A 14,068-nucleotide genomic window follows, 5' to 3' on the forward strand; every position below is an offset into this window, starting at 1 on the left:
CTCGGCTTCATGATTCTCTCTGTCTAGTTTCCGATTTATTGGTTTACTTTCTCACTTGTTGATTAATTGATTGCCGGTCCTGGTCCTTTATATGGACACTGTGTGTGTGTGTCTGTGTGTGTGTGTGTGTGTGTGTGTGTCTGTGTGTGTGTGTGTGTGTGTGTGTGTGTGTGTGTGTGTGTGTCTGTCTGTGTGTGTGAGTGAGCGTGTGTGTGTATGTGTGTGTGTGCCTGTGTGTGTGTCTGTGTGTGTGTGTGTGTGTGTGTGTGGAGGTGGAGAGTGAAACCATATGGTGGATGGAGGGCGAGTGAGGCCGTGTGAAGATTTGGATCTGAGGCCAAAGGAGGGTGTGTGTGCGTGTGTGTGTGTGTCTGTGTGTGCGTGCGTGTGTGTGTGTGTGTGTGTGTGTGTGTGTGTGTCTGTGTGTGCGTGTGTGTGTGTGTGTGTCTGTGTGTGCGTGTGCGTGTGTGTGTGTGCGTGCGTGCGTGTGTGTGTGTGTGTGTGTCTGTGGGCTGAAGCAGGTCACATTTTTCCGGTGTTGTGACGTCACGACTCTCCAACTAAGGGACTTTTATTCTGACATCCGCTCTGTGGATGCAGCCAACTCCCTCCTCCTTCTCCTCCTTCATCCTCCTCCTCTTCCTCCTCTACCTTCATACTCCTCCTTCTCCTCCTTCATCCTCCTCATCCTGCTCCTCCTGCTCCTCCTCCTCCTTCATGCTCCTCCTCCTCATCCTCCTCCTCCTGCTCCTCCTCCTCCTTCATGCTCCTCCTCCTCATCCTCCTCCTTCTGCTCCTCCTCCTCCTTCATGCTCCTCCTCCTCATCCTCCTCCTTCTGCTCCTCCTTCATCCTCCTTTTCCTCCTCCTCTACCTTCATGCTCCTCCTCCCTCCTCCTCCTCTTCCTCCTCCTCCTCTTCCTCCTCGTCACCCTCCTCCTCCTCCTCCTCTACCTTCATACTCCTCGTCTTCCTCCCTGTTAGGCCTCTTTGTTAATTCCCTTTATTTAACGAAGAAATGATCCATCGAATGAAGGAAAATGAATTAAAGAGAATTAAAGCGATGGATCTTTGTGAATTTCCATTATGGGATTAAAAAACAATGTATTTTTTGAGTGAATCCCAATTATTCTGGTTCTTATTGATGGTAAATGTTTATCGGTAGATTCTTTGATCTCTCTCGGCCAATCAGGGATCTTCTGCTTGGTGCTGCGATGGAGATCATTGTGATCATGTGTCAGCTTGAAGAAACTTCCTCTCAGCACTAAAAGCTTCAGGCTCATATTTGTAATCACAAATAATCTTGAGGGAACAAGCTGTCTGTTTTCTCTGTGGTGTTCAGTGGGACAAGTCTCCATGTCTCCATGTCTCCATGTCTCCATGTCTCCATGTCTTCATGTCTCCATGTCTTCATGTCTCCATGTCTTCATGTCTTCATGTCTCCATGTCTCCATGTCTTCATGTCTCCATGTCCTCATGTCTGAGAGGAACCACTGAAGGCGTTTTAGGCGTGTGTGCGTATGCGTGCACACAGCCTTAAAGGTTCCCACATGTGAGTCCACTGCCGTCGACCTTTTCCTCTGCGTGACCTTTGACCCCCTCGGTGCGTTTTGTCTATTTTTTAGGAATTCAGGAATGTGGACGGGAAGGACTACCATGCAGACATGTCCACTCTGGCCTCGCCGGCCTCCCAGAGCAGCCCGGACGTCTACATCCTGCCCCTCACCGAGGTGTCCCTGACGGTCGCCAAGCAACCAGCTCCGTCAGGTGGGTCCCCTGTTCTCGCATCGCTGACGGAGGCTCCGTCTGTCGTGAGCCAGATAATGTTTGCAATGAGACGACGTCACCTCAGTTCTGCGAAAGTAAGACAATTTTATTTCTGTATTAAATATGAAGAAACAAGGCGCCTGGACTTTTAGAGAACTGAAATTGGTTGTTTGAGGTTAAAGTTTCTCAAAAGAATTCTCAATCTTCACTTCGCACTTTTCCGCCGCCGAAAGGGATGAAATATGAATCTGAATATCGAGCCCTGAAACCCTCTTCTGGCCTTTGTTTGAACCATTTGCTACACGCCTCAAAGGTGTGAGAGAGCTGAGGTGGAGTGAGGGTGGAGTGAGGAGAGCTTCGCATCTGGTGCGAGTCAGAGATCGTCCCCGGAGAGAGCGCCGCCCTCGGCTGGGGCTCCACCCGTCCCGCCGCCCCTCCCCTGCAGGTCCCCACAGAATGGACCTGCTGCTCCTCGGCGCTCCTTCTCTCCCACAAACATCTGCCTGTTGCGTAACGCGGTGCAGGCGGCCGGCCTCCGCTGCTGCCCGGAGGAATGTCCGGCATTCCAGAGCACAAAACCCCAGTGAGAGAATCTCGCTCTCCCCCCGTCCACGCCGCTCCGCCTCCCTGGGTCACAATGGTCCTCGCTGTGTGTTAAGCTGACGACTGTCCGGCGTGGGGGGGGGGACTTAATGGAACGTGCCCCCGCAGTTCACCCGCCGATCGGAATCCTTTTACCAGTTCAACGTTGACAATACGAGCTGCAGAGAATAGTGAGAGGAGCAGTGAGAGGAGACGGTTTGATGAATTCAAACGATAGAAGAACTCCTGGTCGATACGGTTTCAGAGGCAGAAATCTCAAACCCGAGACCGTGTGCGTGGATTGAAACCACTTGAGCTCAGTGAGAAACTGGTGAACTGGACCTTTCAACACATACGAAATAATGCAAACCATCTGGTGTCCCAGTTCTGCAAGTCGGGGATTAATTACTGCCTCTCCCACCGACGTCACAAAGACCCTCCTTTGGCGAGAAGTGGCTCCTTCGTACTTCGACAGTTATCGACACGAACAAATGTGCTGCATGTTCAGTGTCACGTTTCAGAGCTCTAACGCTCCATGAGAGCTCGGCTCAGTCCGTGGTCCCGGCCCCCAGGACCCGGCCCCCAGGACCCGGCCCCGCCTTGATGCAGCTGCTCATTCAACAAGTACTGACAGTAATTCTAACGAACACGGCCTCACATCTACCTCGACTTCATCGCCATCGAGTCACGCAACAAGGACGGACGGGCGCACGTCAGCGGTGAACCGCGATGTCCGAGGACAGCCGCACGGCTCGTGCTCGTGCGGACTGGAGGAGCATGATGGGGGTTCCATTTGACTTCCTGGCTGCTCGAGCGATTAAGCTGGACGCAGACCGCTCAGAGCAGACGGGCCGGTCGAAGGGAAATCCAGTTAGTGTGCTGAGAGACACGTGAGAAGCTTCCAGGTCAATCAGGGGGGTTCAGTTTGTCACAGTCAGTGAGCTGCTGATTGATATATGATTGACATGACTGATTGAAAGCCGTCTGCACACATATACAATATAAAAGCGGCGGTACAGTCTCCACTCTACTGATAGAAGTAGCAGGCGTGACACGGAAAACATCAAAAACAGGAATGTCGATGAAACAAGACGGTCTGAGAGAGAAATAATGACAGAAAATAAATAAGTATGTAAAGTGTAACAGCATCCGTGTTACGAGCACGACCCCGCGGCCGTCCTGCTAGCGTCCGGCTGCTAGCAGCTCGTTAGCGGAGAAGTCGCCCGGTTCCTACGTAGCAAGTAGGGGGGGGGGGGGGGGGCACCAACTGGTCCTAACTGGGGCCAGGCAGCCACACAATGGGGGTCATTCTGCCTCGGGCTGGAGAGACCGTGAGTGGGTGCTAGGAAGGACCAGGGGGGGCGGTGGTGTCCAATATGGCCTCCACACAGGGACTTGACTGTGTGACAGTCTGGAGGAGTGGGGGGGGGGGGGCGACAGCACCACAAAGACCTGCCTGTCTTCCTCCACACCCGAGAGTCCGAGTGTCTTCTTGGGGGACACGAGAGAAAGGGATGGATGGGGAGGGGGGCAGATCGGGGGGGTTTGACGTCAGGCCCGTTGCATTTGACTGAGCCGGGACGGGCGGGAGCACCCGGGTCCTCGGGGGACGCTGACAGAGATGCAGAGGAGAAGACGTGAAGGAGGATCGTGGGACAGACGTGTCCTCTCAGACACGGAGCGGTCTGTTGGACGGGAGGATTCCACGTGGACACTTAGGGACCTGGACGGGGTCACCTCACCTGTTACGCCTGTTTTGGGGACTATTTCTTCTTGTGCGTGTGGTGGATCTTTATCTGTTCATCAAGTATTTTAGTCCCAAACAATCTTACTATTGCTATCGAGACCTTTATATATCATTTTAATTCATCCACGTTTTTTTAACGGGTGAGTTGTGGAATGAAAGTTAAATAATTACCTCTGTTAGCATGTTAGCATCATGACGCATTTCATTTTATCGTTAAAACTCTTCAAAGCCTTTTTTATTACTGTTTAAATTGTGATTTAGTTTCAGTCTTTTTTCTCTCTTTCAAATTGTCTTCAGCTTTTAAATGTTATATATTATATTATTATACTTAATTTAAGTGTAAATAGCAGCAAACTTCTCTCATACGGACAATTGGGTTTTTCCTTTCTAGAACCTGCTTCCGATAAAAGTGCTTCTAGAGACGTTTTAAACTCGAGTATTCTACAGATTAGATTGAAGAAACATTAATACATTAATGCAAATCATTTGAAATATGAGATTCGCTGTTTCTTTCTCGTTAACATTTTAACAACAAGATTTGTTTTTATGAGATGAAACATCTTTGTGAAAGATACATTTTAACTGGATTAGCCCGGCTAAATAAAGGTTGCATAAATAAATGAATGGATTTAATGGTTTTAATGGTTTTAATGGATTTAATGGTGGCATCGTGTTACATGAAAACATTGCAGCCGTATCGTCTCAATCGATTCACTAATGGTTTGAAAATCAATTGCTAATAACTTGAGTTGTGTGATCCGTCAGAATGAACCTGATCCTGCAGTCATTGATAATACAACTTAAATGTGGAATTATTTGAAAAGACTGCATGGTTCAGTCTTGACGTTTTAAACAGAATTTTGTATTATATGTAAAGCAGCTGACTGGCGATGGTTCCACGTTAGCGTGGAATGTGTTAACAGCTCGGTAAATATCACAACAACATCGTCTGGTGGGGAAGATTCTAACTGTGACACCTTCTGCTCCTTCAGTTCAGCTGCTGAAGTCCACAGATCTCAGCCGCCACAGCCTCCTCTACCTGAAGGAGATCGGGAATGGCTGGTTTGGGAAGGTAAGGCCACTTCTGACGCCTCCATGACGTCCCCCGCAGCGTCCTCCCATCACTCTCAGTCCTGTTACTGCGAGGTGCTCGACTGTCATAACATGCTGTCTTCTCTCTGTCTCTGTGTGTGCGTCTCAAACTGTTCACTCATGAATATTCGTGCGTCCTCCATCCTTGTGTACCTTCACTGGGTACGTCCATCTGTGCGCGTGTTGCTCTGCATCTTTCTGTCTTTTGGATTCTCCCCCACAACCCCTGCATGACTGCTTCCCATCTTTTGCTTTGTCCTTGTCCTCCGATGGGTTGGTTTGTGTCTACTTGTCTGTCCAACTGTCTCCTCCGTGTGTTCACACGTCTCTCTGTGGACCGTTTCAGGTTCTGCTTGGGGAGGTGAGCGCAGGCCTGAGCACCACCCAGGTGGTGGTGAAGGAGCTGAAAGCCGGCGGCAGCGTGCAGGACCAGATGCACTTCCTGGAGGAGGCGCGGCCTTTCCGGTATTCATTTCCTCTTCTCACCTGACACTCGTCTTTCTGGTCGGATTTCTGTTCCTCTTTTTGTTCGTCTTTGTTTGTCAATTATTTAATCATTTCTAATCATTTTCAATGTCCCCAATCTCCACCTCTGCTCCTCATGCTCCTCCTCTGCTCTGCTCCTCATGCTCCTCCTCTGCTCTGCTCCTCATGCTCCACCTCTGCTCTGCTCCTCATGCTCCTCCTCTGCTCTGCTCCTCATGCTCCACCTCTGCTCTGCTCCTCATGCTCCTCCTCTGCTCTGCTCCTCATGCTCCTCCTCTGCTCTGCTCCTCATGCTCCTCCTCTGCTCCTCAGCGGCCTCCAGCACCCGGCTCTGCTGCAGTGTTTGGCCCAGTGCACCGAGGTCACTCCCTACCTGCTGGTGATGGAGTTTTGTCCTCTGGTCAGTATTACATTTAAGGATTTCCATATTTTGGGTTGAAATCCCTGTTAGGATGTATGTTGATATGAGCAGCAGTGTGTGAAATGATTCAAATGAGGGACGTCTGATCATTCAGTGGCACTAGTGAGGAGACTCTCAAGGAGACATTGTTGTTCAGAAACCACCATAATTCCTTTGTTTGTTCAACACAAATGTTTCAGCACAAAGGCCCCCGATTGGCTCTTGTGGGGGTCTCAATGCACGGTTACGTCTTCTGATGCCCCGTCAGGCGACACTGCCCCCCAGTGGCCACAGACTGTAACACACATATGTTCTTGTCCACCGTGTGTCCAGGGGGATGTGAAGGGTTACCTGAGAAGCTGCAGGACCTCAGAAACCATGACCCCGGAGCCCCTGATCCTTCAGCGGATGGCCTGTGACATCGCCTCGGGACTCCTGCACATGCACAAACACAACTTCACGCACAGGTAGCCAGCTGGTTCTGCTAACGAATACACACCACATGAGCGGGAACGAACACACCGTAGCGCGGCTTCTTCTGTGGATCAGGATCCTCGGTTGCTTCATGGAACAATATCCTGGTGCTGCCTGAGTAATCCACTTAAAGACTCCAGCATCAGTGATTTTGTTGCAGGCGGTGACCCTCCTCTCCGCAAAGACATCTAACTTCTGAAGATGAATCATATGTGTGTATATATATAATAATGCAATCAGTAATTTGCACGAAGGGCTGCTACAGTAAATGTTGTTGCTCCTCCGTCCTGCATAGTTGTGCATGTTCCTGAACAATGAAGGTCTGTAACAGCTGTTTACCCCCCCTGCCTTTTGGACCAGTGACCTGGCTTTGAGGAACTGCCTGCTGACGGCTGATGTCTCAGTGAAGATTGGAGATTATGGCTTGGCACAGAACAAGTACAAGGTTTGTTTATCACAACAACAGTACAATGCATGGAAATAATTACTTCAAATGTTGGAAGTATTTGGGCTAATAAACGGATGAGTAACTAAGTAACCCCCCCAGAGCAGGTGGTCCACCATGGTGACTCAGCTGGTTGTGAGTCCCTCGGGTGCTACAAACATGTGTAGCATTCACTCCAGTGCGTTTCTTTAGAGTTTACACATTATTTCACCCGAGTGAAAGCGTCAAGAAGACTGTTGACTCCACCTGCTGTAAGCATGTGATCCGTCCCGTCAGGATGATTACTACAAGACATCGGATCAGACCTGCGTGCCGCTGCGCTGGATCGCTCCGGAGCTGCTGGACGAGGTGCACGGAAACCTGCTGGTGGCCGACCAGACGCCACAGAGCAACATGTGGTAGGACACGGACACACGGACACACGCACGCACTCATTTCTCACTTCAAACATAGAACGTTTTAAAATGTTTGTGTGAAAGAGACAGACGAGGTCAAATACGAATGAGAAAAGAACTTCTCTGTATCGCTACAAAGCCTGGAAAACATTAAGAACGCCAGTAAACAAAAAAGGGTTCAGTGACTGGACAAAGTATTTTGTCACATGGTGATGCTTGTTTCTGTGGCTCCGCATCACAACACGCGTGACTTCCTGTGTCTCAGGTCTCTTGGCGTGACGATGTGGGAGCTGTTTGAACTCGGCACGCAGCCCTACAGGCACTACTCTGACAGACAGGTGCTGACCTTCGCTGTGCGGGAGCAGCAGCTGCGACTTCCCAAACCGCTGCTCAAAGGGCCGCTGGCTGAGCGCTGGTGAGACGCGAGCCGGACCAACAGTACATCAGCCAGGCAGTCGGCCATCTTCTGCACCGCTCAACCGTCTTTAACGTCTCGTGTCAGATTCTCGGGATAAATATGTGACTTTCCAGAGCGATCACACCCTTTTTATATCTTGTGTAAAGACGTTAACTTGACAGGCAAATCCTTTAAAATGGCCCTTTGGTTTTTCCTCCATCTTCTGCTGTCTTCTGTCCAACGCCATGGCGACGAAAGAGTCTACTTAACCGTGTGTTTTTCTTGGGCTCCTCAGGTTTGAGGTGATGCAGTTCTGCTGGCTCCAGCCTGAGCAGAGACCCAATGCGGAGGAAGTCCACCTGCTGCTCAGCTACCTGTGCGCTAAGGGGGCCTGCGAGGCCGAAGAGGACTTTGAGAGGCGATGGAACTCCCTGCGTCCCAACACCGTATTCAACAGCCACCACTGTGCATCGGCAATGTCCCGAGACCACCCGTCATCAACCTCCTCCTCGTATCCCCTCCTTGAGCACTTCTCAGGCGCTGACGGCTACCACTCGGAGTCCGGGGACGACATACTTACTGTCACAGAGACCAGCCATGGCCTGAACTTTGAGTACAAGTGGGAGCAGGCCAGAGCGGACCAGTCAGCTAGGACCCTGGAACAGGTCAACCATCATCAGCAGGAGGCCTTTTACCCCCCCGGGGGCATCGTGGGCGGCTGCCCCACAGAGAGCCTCGGCCACGGACTTTCTCCTTCTTACTACCGATCCAAACATCTTCACGCTCCGAGCATACTTCCTGTCCTCAGCGCCCGCAGCCCCTCAGCAGGCAGCGAATACTACATCCGCATCGAGGAGCCGGCCGACTGTAACATCGATCTGGACTACACCATGTGCTCCTACAGCCCCGACTACCACGGCAGCAGCGGGAGCTTTCTGACTGGGAGCGCCGACTCAGGCGAGTGCATGGCCTGCCCGTCCCAGACCAACACGGGTCCCTTCTGGTCCGCAGACATCCGTAAGGCAGACATGTACGACTCAAACGACTCGAGTCCTGCTATCTCCCTGACGATGGAGCCCCTTTTGGGGCAAGTGTTGGACAACAGCCCTCCACGGCCCTGGGAGTCTAGCCACTACGTATCCTACAAGGACAGAGACGGGGGCTACTACTATGAGCACTCGCCTCCTCTGGGGATGGACCGCTATCTGATTGGACGTGACTCCTCCAGTGTGCGTCATCAGGAGAGCTGGGGGTCGAGGAGCCTGCGCCAGGCCTTGGGTGAGCTGGAGAACCCACTGGGCATATCCCCCGCCGCGAACACGGCGCCTCAGCAGGCCTACAGCGACGCCTACATGGACACGAGTCAGACCTCCGTCATAGGAAAGAACGTGACGGGGGGCTACTACGACATGATGGGCTCCCTGAGGAAGACCATGCCCGGCCACACCCGGCACAACGGCCACTCTGTCAGCATCAACATGGACACTGAGGGGGCCCTCTTCATCGGGCACAGAGACAGCGATACGGAGGAGGAAGAAGAGGAGGACATATTTGTTGAGAGGCACACCTGCAACACTTGGCCTTCAAAACACCGCCACAGCAGCGGGGGTCACACCAGACGTGCCAGCCACAGCTGCAGACAGGACGCGTACGTGGATTTCCACTACACGATGCCGAGTACAGACGTGGAAGACTCCTGGCCAGAGGAGCGCAGCCCGGCCTTCCGCTCCCTCCCCAAAGCCGTGGACTATCTCGACCACCAGGCCAAAGACAACAGTGCCTGTCTCAGTCTAAGCAAACATCGGGCAATGGTGCCCTCGGACGACTGCAGCGCCTACGTCTACCTGTGCCGCGAGGGCGGGACTCCACCTGGAGATTGCTGCCACTCGCACTTTGTGGACCCGCTCACAGGCCTGCTGGTCAGAAACAACAGTTACAGTCACAGCTACTGTCACAGCGGCTACGTCGCCGACAAGGCCATCGACGCCCGAGGCACAGACGAGATGATCAATCTATCACCGGCCCCGGGGGGCCCCATGGTGGCCAAACCCTTCGCGATAAAGGCCGACGGCAGCAGGGAGCAATACGTTGACCTCACAACCGAAGAATCGCTCTTCGTAGAGAAAAGGTACGATGCGATCAAAGACAATCCCATCGTGCCGAAGCCGAGTGCGCCTGAAACAGAAGAGGTGACCCCGGCGGCGACCCTCACCACTCCGCCTCCTGACGACAACATGCACGTGATGGTGGCGCTCACAGATCCGCAGTCCGAGTTGAGTCACGCTGGCGACAGCGGAGTCGACCGAGGGGGCTCCAGCGTGAGCCTCGCCGACATCCTCGACTGCAGCGAGGACGACGACGACGCCACCGATGACATCACCGACGTTACTTCGGGTATCTTTGCAGACGAGTGCTGCGAGCTGAACGCCTCTCCTGCCCTCAAGTCGCTGCAGAAGCATGCAGGAACTCCTGATTCCATGGATTCCATGGAGCTGCCCTCCGCGGCCGGGTCCTGCGAGGGCTTCAGCCCCGCGTCCACCCACCCTAAAGCTGTGGACAGTGGATACGACACAGAAAATAACGAGAGCCCTGAGTTTGTACCAAAAGAGCCCCACGAGCCCCGAGAACAACCTGTGGGGAATCCTTCCCTTTCCCCGAGTCTGGAGGAGGAGAAGCAGCTGGACGAGGGTGAAGTCGAGCCAGACGCCGAACCCTCATCAGGGGGAGACCTGGCCCTCGGAGCCTCACAGACCGCCGAGGACAGTCTTCTGCCACTGAGCGATAAGACTCCGTACAGAGACTCCGCCTACTTTTCAGACTATGAGAATGACAGACAGTCCAGAGAGGAAGAGCTGTCAGAGGGACCGAGAGAAGCACCCATGGGAGGAAGGAAAGGCGAGAAGGAGGAGGAGGAGGAGGAGGAGGAGGAGGTATGTGACACCGTCACAGCAGCAGGAGCAGACTCCTCGTCTCAACTACAGCTGGATGCACATCTGACTGAAGAGCCCTGTGACAGCGCCTCCACGGCGGAGAGCGGGCTGGACGAATGGCCGTCTCAGGAGAGCTCGTCCCTGGGAGACTGGGCGGCCGAGGTGGTGGGGGCCATGGAAGAAGCCCTCGGTGCCCTGAAAGGAGACGGTACCTCCAACGAGGAGGAGGAAGCGGACAATCCCGCTCAAGAAACGACAGAAAGGCCAAATGTGGACGAGGTTAAGACCAGACCGTCCAGGGTCGCCGGGGACATCCTGCACACAGCGCAGCACGCGGCGAGCGCCCGGCGCTTCTCCTCCTCCTCTCCTCCGCCTCCAGCCAGCCCTCCGCCTCCGCCGAGCGCAGCAGATAACGGGGACGGGGCGGGCGAGGGCGACGACGGCGACGACGGCGACGACGACAGCGACGAGTCGGACGAGGAGCTGCGGATCTACAGCGTGCAGGAGCAGAGCGGCGGGGAGGAGAGCGACGACGAGTGCCACCCGGTGCCCATCGTGGTGAGCGACCGCGGCGGAGGACACCGCCTGCGCAGCCTCCTGAAGATGCCCCACCTGCCGACCACGGGGAGCCTGGAGCAGCAGCTTGAGTCCAAGAAGAAGACGGTGTCTTTTTTTGACGATGTCACCGTCTACCTGTTCGATCAGGTGAGTGGCTCAGCGGGTATCGATATAAAACTCACATTTCAAACCTGCAATAATAAGTATAAATATATTAACACGACTGTTTCTCCATTTGGCTGTTTGAATCCATTTGTTTAAATCGTTTACTCGACTCACCTGCAGATGATTCATATAAAAGACAAAGTCAAAGAAGCATTTCCCTTCACTGTCACCAGGAAAGCCCAACTGAGGAGCTGGCTGAGCACGGCTTCCCTCTCGGAGCCGAAGGTCAGAGTTCACGCAGCAAATCCCAAGAGCGGCTGACTGCCTCGGACGACTCGTCAGAGGAGAGTGAGTGACTCTTCGCTTAAATACGGTGTTGACGTCAAGTTCCAAAAGCAAAATGTCTAAATAAACAGCGTTCTGCTGTCAGGCGCCGGATACGAGTGGGAGGACGACTTCCCGCTGCTGCCTTTGCCCACCTGCTCCGTGGCCTCCGACTCACCGCCCCCCCGCTGCGCCCTCACCGCCCCGGACCCCCAACCGGCCGCTCAGTTCTCCCGCTTCACCGTCTCGCCCTCCAAAGTGTCCCGTTTCTCCATCACTCACATCTCGGACTCCGACATGGACTCCGCGGGAGGTGAGACGCTCACCCCCCCTCAGTTCTTCACTGGTTGACTCACATAAACGTGTTTCGTTTTTGGGGAGTGAGACTTTCTGATGAGAAGGAACGTGTGATTTAATGGCGAATGAACTGATTACGTGGTTCAGTGCAAATATCTGAGCTTTTATTTGATAAATAAGTAGATTCAGGAATGTGAGCTCAACCACAACGCGTTCACCAGAGCATCTTGAACCGAAGGTGCTGGAACGAGATGAGATGCGAGTGGGACGGCAGGTCTCACGCGGTCATCGTTTCACTCACGTTTAGACTCAACTCTACAAATCATGTGCATGTTTTAGCTTGTATTAAAAAGCCCCTCAACCGTGTACCAAACCGAGAGGCTGTTGATGCCCCAACGCGTTGACCAGATGACTCTTTTTCCAAGAGACGTGAGAGTCTTGTGTTCGTTAATCCTGGTTGTCTTGCAGGAAGCAGCGAGGACGGGGACAAAGAATAACGAGCTCTGGATCTTCGCCTCCACCTGACGACAACTCGGCCGCCAGCATGACTTACATTCATTTTTTAACGTCAGGCTTTAGCAACAGAAGACAGTGCCTCTTACCGCCTGGTTGAAGCTCAAGGACCTGCATGTGGAATCTATCAAAAGCAGAGAGAACTTTGAACTGTGCATATTTTTCAGGTCAAAGAGGCACAATGGATGGACAGAGCGTCACGTCCTGCTCCTCTCATGTTGGATGGGAGGTCAGACCTAAAGTTAGACCGCTGGGTTAAAGCCGCCCCCCTTCAGAGGATCAGCACTCTGAAGGGTCTCAGACTGCTCGTCTTAATAAATATCCACAAGAATCCTTTAGGTATCACAAGTAATATATTGGTAATATTTGGCCATAACAAGAGAGTGAGAAAGAAGGAAGCGCGTTTGGTTACAGCATGTTGTCTGATTGAACCCGGACAACGTATTATGGGATGTTTGCGTGACTCTTTTCTTTTGTATCCGGACCACTACTGTTTGACTTACATAAGTGGATCACAAGCGAAGCCATGAGGCGCAGCCTGGTCACCATGGCAACGGGGAGAACAGGTCCGTTGAAGCGATGCATGCTTTCAAGTATCCGCTACGCAGCGTCTATGCGAACGTGCTGCCGAGAGACAGAAGAGGGGCCGTGTTTCCTTTTGCTGTGGAGAGGAGACGGGTCTTCTTCATGTCTCCTCTTCGTGGACGGTTTGCTCGTGAGGACATGGGCCTGCGCGCTGGGCAGTACGGATGAGGCCTAATCCACCGTGTGCGTGCTGATTGGCCAGGTGTTCTTTGACGTGTGCCACTATCATCCTCCCAGCGGTGAATCCAACATGGCCGAAAGGAAGTGATACAATATTCAGATTTCAGGTCCGCTGGTAGAATTCTGTTGGTTTTCATGTCATCATGTGGCCCGACCCTGTAGGCCAGTGTTTCACAACACAAACGTCCACAAATTTATTTCAAATGTTGTTCAATACTATTTTGCCTGCTCATTAGTCTGAACACTGCGTGTAAATCAGAACATACTTGTGTTCCGTCTGTAAGAGAAGGGAGAACATCTGCCTGACCTCACGTTACCTTCTCTTGCTGTACATTTGCTTCACGGACGTCGTTCAATCCCCACAACGAAGGAGGCAGGTGTTCGGTTCTGGTAAGTGGACCTTCTCTGGTTCTTCTAACTCTTTATACTGTGGGCGGAAACGAGAAGAGGAATCTTTGCTTTTCGTGTGTGAACGCCAAGCGGAGGCGGTGCAGAGTGTGCGGCTGGTTGCCCCCAGCAACCACATTCTGTAGCCACGCAGAAAGATGTGCGTAACATCTGCGTATGTCGACAGGAAGACCTCCGCGTGGAGACGGACCCGTAGAGGAGAAATGTCTTGTTTTGTTTTATTGCTGCCAAAGAGATGTTGTGTTCAGGCGCAACACTGGTTGGTTTTTACCCAAATGGAGCCCAGCTGGAGGAACATTAGAAGAGTCATCATTACCTTCTGTACCTTCTATCAAATATAAATAAAGTCTGTTTTACACATCTTAAGATATCGTTTGAGTATTT

At 52.6% G+C, this 14,068-nt stretch overlaps 1 protein-coding gene across 6 annotated transcripts in view; it reads left to right on the top strand.

Moving 5' to 3' along the window:
* aatkb (apoptosis-associated tyrosine kinase b) overlaps positions 1 to 14,050 on the top strand; it is a 28,593-nt gene extending 14,543 nt beyond the window's left edge. For 3 of the 6 annotated variants that reach the window (XM_040177213.2, XM_040177214.2, XM_078102645.1), the window contains 12 exons: positions 1,625 to 1,766; positions 5,088 to 5,167; positions 5,534 to 5,652; positions 5,986 to 6,073; positions 6,407 to 6,540; positions 6,908 to 6,992; positions 7,269 to 7,390; positions 7,653 to 7,802; positions 8,080 to 11,419; positions 11,611 to 11,725; positions 11,808 to 12,014; positions 12,467 to 14,050. In XM_040177213.2, coding sequence (XP_040033147.2) covers positions 1,625 to 1,766; positions 5,088 to 5,167; positions 5,534 to 5,652; positions 5,986 to 6,073; positions 6,407 to 6,540; positions 6,908 to 6,992; positions 7,269 to 7,390; positions 7,653 to 7,802; positions 8,080 to 11,419; positions 11,611 to 11,725; positions 11,808 to 12,014; positions 12,467 to 12,495 — 4,611 coding nt within the window. In that variant the 3' untranslated portion in view covers positions 12,496 to 14,050. Of the gene's footprint in view, positions 1 to 1,624; positions 1,767 to 3,913; positions 4,236 to 5,087; positions 5,168 to 5,533; positions 5,653 to 5,985; positions 6,074 to 6,406; positions 6,541 to 6,907; positions 6,993 to 7,268; positions 7,391 to 7,652; positions 7,803 to 8,079; positions 11,420 to 11,610; positions 11,726 to 11,807; positions 12,015 to 12,466 lie in introns of those variants that run through there. The other 3 variants (XM_078102644.1, XM_078102648.1, XM_078102647.1) reach the window with 3 other exon arrangements.
* The last annotated feature ends 18 nt before the right edge of the window (positions 14,051 to 14,068 follow it).

The sequence above is a fragment of the Gasterosteus aculeatus genome, chromosome 5 (assembly GCF_964276395.1).
Source record: "Gasterosteus aculeatus chromosome 5, fGasAcu3.hap1.1, whole genome shotgun sequence".
Taxonomy (NCBI): domain Eukaryota; kingdom Metazoa; phylum Chordata; class Actinopteri; order Perciformes; family Gasterosteidae; genus Gasterosteus; species Gasterosteus aculeatus.